Raw genomic sequence first — 8,862 nt, 5'->3', positions numbered from 1 at the left:
TAGGGAAAGGCTGCCCTGCCCCGCCGTGCCCACCGGCCACCTGTCAGTGGCAGAGGCTGGCCTTACGCGAACGCAGGGAAGGGGCAGTACTCACAATGGTGATGTTGGCCACGTCCTTGACAAAAGCGATGGCCTTCTCGGGCTGGAACTTGCAGGTGCCATCCTGTTTGGGGCGGCAAGGGGCACGGAGTACAGGTGAGGGCTCTAGCGCCGGGCCGAGACCGTGGTCCCCACGCAGTTCGATCACATGAGGGAAGCTACATGTGCCAGCGCCTGGCGACGAGGTCACGGCACAGAGCACGAGAGGCGCCGTCTTCCCGGCACAGCCCAGTGGGGGGAGCAGGTCCCGCGCTGGCCATGGCCAGGGGGCACGCGAGGCGCTCAGTAGGGGCCCGGGGAGCGGGGGGCCTTGGGGAACCCGACTCAAGGAAACTTGGGAGAAACGGAGCTGAGTAGGAGCCGGCATGGCCGGGGAGGGCGGGCCAGTCTGCCGAGGCAGAGCGGCCCCTTCTGAGACAGGCGGGCGGGCCCTGGTGTTTGGAGCCAGCGCGGGGCTGGGAGGGGAAGGGAGGACGGACAGGAAGCCACAGGGGTGGCAGGGGCGGCCCAGAGTCTGGGCTTCGCGTCGAGGCCGAGGAGCCTTTGGGGACCTAAACCAGGTGGTGCTCAGAGCCGGTCGCCCCGCTTACCTTGCCCTGGTAGGGGTAGGTGTCCTCTCCCATGATGCCCTTGTTGTAGCGGATGTACTCGAAGGCCTGGCTGGGGAGACCCCTGCAAGAAGCACATACAGGTGCCACCTGGGCTGCCAGGGCAGGTGGGCCTGCGGGCTGGGGGCCTTGGTGGGGCCGTGTCCCTGTGGCAGATGGCATCTCGTGGATTACAGCTCTCCCCAGTTGTGGCTGAGGGACCACGAAATGACCTCACCCTCCATGAAATGGGGACGCTTTTACTCCCACCCAGGGCAGTGCCTGGCAATCCTGGGTCCTGTGAGAGCCACGTGGAAGGGGCTTTGGGCCCATCAGGGACGTACCCTTTGCAGCCGTGGTTGTTGAAGTTCTGAGCACAGTCCACCAGCTGCTGCTCCGCCTGCAGGAGCGACCGCAAGCCCGTGAGCTGAGAGCTGGCGCCAGGCCACGCCCATGGCCCGATCAGCTCTGGGTCCAGGGGACAGATAAGCTCCCCCAGGGCAGGGACATCTCTGTGTGTGGGGTGCCAGCCCAGCGGCGGACATGTGTCGGGAGGGGCTCAGCAGCTACTGGGCAGGCAGCCCAGCTGATCTGGGCATCGTGCCGTAGGTTAGGCGTGTGTGTGCATGTGGTCGTGGGTCCCACGATGGCACGCAGCGGATGGGACAGGCCCCACCAGGACCCTGCTCCCTCTCATGGCTCCTGTCCCCACACGGGACGCAGGCAGGGCACTTCCCTCAGAAGGGGTTGCCCTGTCTCTGGGGGTCAGGGATCAGACACAGGTCCCGACTCGTCCTTCCGTGCATGACCCAGGCAGCCTGGGCACCGTTAGCTGAAGCCCTGACGGAGCCTGGAGGCCCAGGTCAGGCCTCCGGGCAAGGCCGCAGCCTCTGCAGGAGGTGACCGCCACTGTGGCCCGCCGCTTACCAAAGAGAGCATCTTTCCCGTTTTGATGGCGATCGCGGACTCCAGGGCCCCCGTGGTGGAGAAGGTCCAGCAGCTGCCACAGCCACCCTGGGTAGGGGTCAGGGGTCAGTAACGAGGGGCGTCAACGCCCTCAGCACCCCTGTCTCTCTGACCCAGCTCTGTCCACGTGGACCCTGTCAAGTGTCGTGAGGCTGGCAGCCTTGTCCCCACGTCACAGATGAGGCGGCTGAGGCTCAGCTGGCACCTGGTCCTCCTGTGGCCTCTGGCTCTTCCCGCCTCCCCTTCCTGTCCTGGCTCCTCCCCACCATTTCCCAGCGGGACCCACCAGTCCAGTTTCTAGAACCTTCTCTGTCACCCTCCTACCCCTCACTTCATTCCACCCACAGTCCCAACTTTAATGACTCCCCAAACCCTACATCCAGGCCCAGACGTCCTTTCCCCAGATGACCCCACCGGACACCCGGACGCCCGTCCTGCCCCATCCGTCCATCCCACCAGCTTTTGCCACCGTCATTGCCGCTGCCCGGCCCCCATGGCGCCTCACGAGGGTCAGGGCGGGCACTGGACTCTGCCCGGGTCCAGTGACAGCCCTGCACTCTTGCCGTGCGCCCTGGCAGTAGAGTCCCCTCTCCCGCCCTGTTTCAACACCCGCAGACTGGGGAGGACGGTGCTTGCCTCACAGGCTGCTCGGGCAGTGATAAGGCCGCGCCCGCCCTCGCGGGTCAGCCTCCCACACCGTCTCCTGAAGCGGCTCCTCGGGTGCCCCTCCCGGCCTCATCCTGGCCGCCCCCAGGCTCTTTCTCCCCACCCTCCCCTCAGCAGGAGGGGGGCCTGCTGAGGGCCGGAGCACTGGACTTGGAGCAGCGTCCTGCCCTGCAGTGCCCTCTGTCACCTGCTCACGTGACACCTTGAGCGAGCCACCTTCCCTCAGTTCCCTCTCCTGCGAAGTATGAACCCTCCAGGGGTTTGAGCTAATGGAAGCTGCTGTGGCTTTATCTGTAACCGCACAGCGGCCGTGGCCAGACACCCCACGCGCCCGTGAGAGGAACCACCCGGTTCTAGCCCCTCGGCCCAGGTGGCTCAGTCCTGCCCGACGGTTGGGAACCGTTAACCCGCGGGCTGGAACATTCTGGGCAGACCTCCCGTCCTCACGTGCCCGAACGGCCGGCAGGTTCGGGCCAACACATAACCCTGTTGCTTTAAAGTGTCGTGGGTCCTCAGGTGGTGTAAGCACGGCTTTCGGGTCATGCGAGGCCAGCCTCAGTGTACCCCACCAGCAGCGGGAGGGGCGCCTGTTTTGGCTCCTGGGGGCTGCTTAAGTGTCCAGCCCACTAGGCGGCCGCAGGACCCCACGGGCCTGGGAGCCTCTAAAGCTGTGCCACGTGGCTCCCGGAAAAAGGGAGACTTTCTGGTGCAGAGGTTCCGGGAAGGCCCGGTGCATCCCAGAGAGAGGCCTTCGCCTTGTACTCTCTGGGGTCGAGAGGTCATCGCACTGTCACTTCCAGGGGAGGGGCCGCAGTGGGCAAAGCAGACCGCAGAGCTCACTCTCTAGAACAGAGCATATGCTGGGACCCCAGCCCAGAACCCCGTCCCCGGTTCTGAGAGAGGGAAAACGTGGGCCCTCCCCACTGAGAGGCCAGCCCCCTGGGGGCCAGAGCCTGTCTTGAGATGCTGGGTGTCATCCTGGCCACTGGCCACAGGCAGCTGCCAAGCGGCAGCGGGGGGGCTGGAGATGCCTGGGCGGAAGAAATGGGGTCCTGATGCCTAATCTCCGCGGGGCACAGGGAACATGATGTTTTGGGGGACTCAGCAGGAGAGACTGGGACTCTGGGGGGCAGCGGGGAGAGTGGGGTGAACAGGTCACTTTGGCCCAATGACGAAGCAGCTTTTTATCCACTGGAGCAGCCCACAGAAGTATGACCTCCTGGCCTTTCCCAGGAGAGATGATGAGCAAAACAGGCTCGGGGCCCACCTGCCGCGGCTTGGGGTTCTGTGAGTTTTTCTGCTCGGTATACCGTCTGAGAGCGTGGCTGTTTTTCGGGGAAAGGATGGCGATTGTCACACATACCTGATTTTTCACTGCAGAGACAAAATGTCCCTTTTTCCGCCAGTCCACGGAGGGTGGGTAGGGACCTCTGCCCCGAAGGTAATTACTTTTGGTGGCCGAGCAGTTCTGGCACAACAAATACAACTTTTTCAGTGGGAGGAAAAAACCTTTTTGACAGAAACGTGTCATTAAAATGGAATCGGCAAGACTGTGGCTGTCGGAACCTTCCCACCCCCTCGATTGAGTCCAGATGCTGTATGTGATGCCCTGTGAGCGCCCAGGCCGGCCAGAGGGAGTAAGCACACAGTTCTCCCAGTGAAACCTGAGTTTCAGGTAAATGATGAACAGGTCTGCAGTGGAAGTACATCCCACACGAGGTTAGGACACACTTACGCCAAAGCGTTATTTATCTGGAATTTGATTTGAACTGGGCATCTGCACACTACCCCACTCAGGGTCCGCACTGCCGAGGCCAAGAGTGTGGGCCGACGAGCTGCTGGAAGCCGAGCTCTGGCTCCCTAAGGAATGGGAGGCACCGCGGCCATGGCCGGGGCCGGGGCTGAAGCTGGCTGGCCGCAGAGCGGGCCATCGGCTTCTTCCAAAAGTCCGCGTGAAAAGATCCAGATCCGGTCACATGAGCGACACCTACCTGAGGCTCTGACCAAAGATACTTCTGTTTTAATTCAGCAAACGTCATATCTGAGAATTGGTTTATTCCCACTGAAAAAGAGAAGGAAAAACAAAAACCGAAATGAAAAAAAAAAAAGAAAAAAACTCAGGGAATGACGGTTAAACAGAAAACGAGCGGAAGCCCATGCTCGCCTGCGTCCTCGACACGGCCGCGGAACCTGGGCCGCATTATTTAGAGGTCACACCATTCAGAATGCCAGGGGCCCCCCGCTGTGCTTCAGAATTCCAGAGGGGGCTCTTCGGCAGTGCGTTTGTTTGTGTGGGCCTCACCCCAGAGGTGTGGGGGCAGTGGGTCTGGGGTGGGGCCTAAGCACCCATTATTTTAGACACCCCGCTGGTGAGTCTGATAGACGCCCAGGTGCAGACCAGCACACCTACTCCCGCGGTCAGGCCTCGTCACACCCCAGTGAGGGGCATCGTCTCCAGCCCAGTAACATTTCAGAGACCGTGACCCCCGCATCGCACAGCTGGTTCTTCCAGCTCATGCCCGTCGCCCATTGCCACCCGCTTGGCCGACACTGCCACCATTTGGAGGCCTCGGTGCGTGCGCTGTGTATGTGCGTTTCCAGTGCCGCCAACCCGGAGGGAAGGCAGATGATCCTAGAAGGCCCTGCACCCACAGCACTGCGAGCCTCCTCGGCCTCTGGGCTGGACCCTCAGACGGCAGGGAAGGGGCGGGGCCTCCACGGGTCTCCCGCAAACAGCCACCAGAGGGGTGCCAGCACAGCCCCCTGACTGCCACGGAGACTCTGAGGCCAGCCAAGTCCAGCTTCAGACCCGGGCCCCCCCGCCCTGAGCCCGTTAGTCAGCTGTGCCACCGACGGGCGTCTTCCCAGCTGGGAGATAGATGCGCCCTCCTCCCGAGGGCCACGAAGCCCGAGCACGGGCACCCCCACAGTACTTTTAAATGTGTGGTTGCCAGCGTTGTGGGCATTTATCTTCCTCCGGTTGTTGACAAAGGTTTGCAGCCTGTGGTGGTACTCGGCCATGTTGTATGTCTTTTGGTGCTAAAACAAAACACAGCAGCATTAAGTCACGGGAACTCGATGCTGCTCCCAGAGCGAGGGAGACAGTTTTCTAAGAGGAAGGATGGAGCTTTTCTTTCTGCCACGATTCTCGGGCCAGGTCTGTGTCGCTGGGCACGACCCTGTCCTGGGTCTCGGCTGTGACCGTCAGGAAATAACACAGCAAACCAAACCCCCTGCCTCCGGGGACGTGTGGCCGGAACGGAGCCCGTGCAGCTCCCCGAAAGTCCACCAACAGTCCAGGAGGCCCCAGGGAAGAGACCTGCCAAGTGCGGGTCACCGGCCGGGCACGGCAGACGGTGCTGGGTCAAGTTTATGGCAAAAATCACCGTTTTCCAAAAGCACACGGGCTAGAGTTCTCTAACTGATTTTGCAGCCGGCACACCCTGCGATTTGCATACAAAATATGGAAATCAACCCCAAGGGTTGGAAGGCTGCCGGCCCACTTCACCGCGGAGGACCTGTGTTTGGAAGGCGGCTACTCACAGAAACTCTCCCGGTGTTTGGCCATTTCCCAAGCCGGAAAGACCCAGGGGCGGGGGCGGGGTTGGAAAAGCCCCTTCATTTTCTCAGATCTGGTGCAGCATGGTTTGAGAACAGGAAACAAATGAAAAACTTGAGAAAGAAGAAGTAGGCACTGACCTGTACCATCCATGACTTAAAGTGAAACCTCTCTGCAAAAAGAAAAAATAAATTAGGCATGGGCGCCTCACGGTAACGGTAACGGCATCGACAAGCCCGAGAGGCGCTTGAGAGCCGATTTGCATTTTTAGGGTAACTAGGTTAAACGCGGAATGCGAAAATGAACAAGCCCTCACAGCTTTGGTACCCAGATTAGTTTTGAAATGCCGAGAACCGCAGGGGTTCAAAGCCAAGATAGCAGCTCCCCTTCGTGGGGGCACAGAGGGGGCTTCTGCGGTGCCTCTTGCTGCGTTTAGATGGTGGCGATTCCTCGAAATGCACATTTAATGACTTGTGCACTCTTCTGCGTGACGTTATATACCAATAAGTTAATTGAAAAACCCATCATCCGCGACAATCAGCAGTTTTTCTGAAGAGGACGGAGAGTAAGTATCTTAGGCTGCAGTGACAATCTCACAGCTCCTCGACTCTGCCCTTGAACTGGGAAAACAGCTGGGCGTGGCCGTGTTCCAGTGAAACTTTATTTACAGAAACCGGCTGACTAGTTGTTTGTGGGCCCCTGCCGGATTCCCCCTTGTGCGGTTTTAAGTTACCCAAGAATCCATTTAAAGTTGAAAGAGCTGCAAAGGATATATTCCAGCTTGTGTACCCATCGGCATTTTAAAATAACACTGTTCTATCATCCTGTTACGTCTGGCCAACGGACTCTGCATGCCGTGATTTAGTGACCTGAACAAACCCTTCCGGAAGACTCAGACGTTTAACAAACTTTTCTTCCTCGGACCCACATGGCTACCTGTCATAAAATTTCCCCCTCAGGGAGCACGTTTACACTTGATCGCCTTAACGTCTTTTTGTGCAACATGAGCAAAAGGTATAAATTACAACTTTTTACTTCCTGTGACCCATTCGTCTAAGGGGATTATAGACTGAGTAATCATCATCATCAATATTAACCTGATCGATTAAAACATTTCAAATAGACATAACAAAAAGTAATTGCGAAATGGAGAAAGTAAACTGGCGCTGGAAATGCATCTCTTAGTGAGATAAATGGGACTTCACCGACGCCCCCACCCATGGATTTAGGTCTGTAGGTCAAAGGGCTGAGAAATCCTGCTCAAATAAGCTTCTTGCGTATTTATTGATAATAATGAGCCATAAAAAATGGGAGTGCTTTTGCTTCGGGGACCGGAAGGCACTTTTTGGAGCGATGTCCCTCAGCTCCTCAGCTCCTCGCAGTTCTGCCCACACCCCGACTACTTGGTGCTGTCACTCAACACTTTCTGAGACCCCATCAGCTGACGCTTCCTGAAGTTCTCCTTGAAGAATCGACAACAGCCTTTAAGGATCGGTCCCTGGGAGTCTTTTTGTTTGCTGCCTTCAATGTGTTTATAGCCACGGCGCGCGGGGTGGAGGCGGGGGATTCAGATTCGGGTTCAGATTCAGGACGAATGAAAAGAAAGATCCCACTGCCTTCGGGCGCTTTCTCCCCGCAGGATATTTTGGACTGCAGAAACCTGGAAATCGATTCTCAGTCTGTGTCAGTCTGTGTCGGCATCACTTGGAACTTGTGTTCCCTTGCGGATCCGCACCCACCGCTCCCCGCCCAGTTTGAAGGTCTGTGCTGTACAGAGTTAAATGTCTCTTTATGGGCCACAGACCTGTTCCAGAAACCAGGCCACAGGTGTTTTCCCCGGGGAAAAAAATGCACATTCCCCCAATACCTGCTCTAGGGGGGATGCAGAGGGCTGCAGACCCTGCTGCGGCGGCTGGCCTCGGAGGAAGACAGACCTCTTCTCGGGAACGGGGTTGGAGGCAGATGGAGTTTGGGACAAATGACTAGCCTTTGCCTCTGGAAGGGTTCTGTAGAACCCTTCAGCAGCACCCCAGTGTGAAAACCCCGGAGGTCAGTGGAAGAAAAAGCCAGAGATGACCTCAGCGCAGGGCAGGAAGGACCTGCTGGCGACCTCTGCACCCCAACCTCCGCTAGATCCATTTCAATCCAGTGTGACTTCTGGATTGAAGTCACTTGTGCCCTGTCGGGGGGGGCTGTATGGGGCACATCTAGAACAGGTGTCACTGAACTGTGGCCTCCTGCCTGCTTTTGTGTGGTCTGCGAGCTAAGAATGGTTTTGAGTTTTGAACAGTTAGAAAAAAATTACATTTTGTAGTACCTGAAAATCACTTGAATTCAAAGGGCCTCTGGGCACACTCATTCACTTGCACGCTCCCAGGAGCACAATGGCAGAGTCAGAGACTGAGCAGGGGCCGTAACGCCCCGAATGTCTGCTGTCTGGCTGGCGTTTTACAGAAAAAGTTTGCTGAGCCCAGCGGTGGAGTTAAGAGGCTTCCAGCCAGGGTGACCAGCAGGGGTGAGGCAGAGCCCTCCTCCCCGCGGCGGGCCGTCCTCTGCTGGGGACTGACCTGGAGCTGGGGGGCTTTCTTCTATAAATGGGGGTTGGAATCAGGCAAGATTTGGAGCAGACAATATGCTCTCCCCAGGCTATTCTTTTCTGTCCCCAGGGTGAGGGGTCAGGTGACCTCAAAGGCTCAGAGACTGTGGGCGGTGGGCTGAGGCTGAGGTGAGGGAAGGGGGCAGGCAGCAAAGGAGAACCTGGGAGCGGGCAAAACGGGGAGTCCTAGCGATCGACCCCACCCCATGGGCCCTTGAAACGAACACCCTCTGCTCTCGGCTAAACCTGCTGTTCCTGCGGGCGGGAGAGTCCCTCCGCCAGACAGCGCTGGGGCCACTCTGCCCGCGCCCTCGGGCCGGACGGGGATCCCCCGCGTGCCAGGCCCCGGGGCGCTGCCAGGGCAGGTGGAGGGCACAGGGGCCGTGGGC

The 8,862-nt window shown here is 58.7% G+C and overlaps 1 protein-coding gene across 1 annotated transcript in view; it reads right to left on the bottom strand.

Annotated features, from left to right (window-relative positions):
- The window catches only part of CTSH (cathepsin H), an 11,500-nt gene extending 4,495 nt beyond the window's left edge, over positions 1-7,005 (bottom strand). The window contains exons 1-8 of the mRNA XM_006905328.3: positions 6,018-7,005; positions 5,252-5,357; positions 4,310-4,380; positions 3,682-3,786; positions 1,614-1,700; positions 1,031-1,086; positions 690-771; positions 95-163 (exon numbers count right to left, since the gene is read on the bottom strand). Coding sequence (XP_006905390.1) covers positions 95-163; positions 690-771; positions 1,031-1,086; positions 1,614-1,700; positions 3,682-3,786; positions 4,310-4,380; positions 5,252-5,357; positions 6,018-6,077 — 636 coding nt within the window. The 5' untranslated portion in view covers positions 6,078-7,005. The remainder of the gene's footprint in view (positions 1-94; positions 164-689; positions 772-1,030; positions 1,087-1,613; positions 1,701-3,681; positions 3,787-4,309; positions 4,381-5,251; positions 5,358-6,017) is intronic.
- Positions 7,006-8,862: the final 1,857 nt, after the last annotated feature.

The sequence above is a fragment of the Pteropus alecto genome, unplaced genomic scaffold (genome assembly GCF_000325575.1).
Source record: "Pteropus alecto unplaced genomic scaffold, ASM32557v1 scaffold60, whole genome shotgun sequence".
Classification (NCBI taxonomy): domain Eukaryota; kingdom Metazoa; phylum Chordata; class Mammalia; order Chiroptera; family Pteropodidae; genus Pteropus; species Pteropus alecto.
Note: the sequence above shows the minus strand (reverse complement) of the source record. Positions and strands in the feature narration are given on the sequence as shown.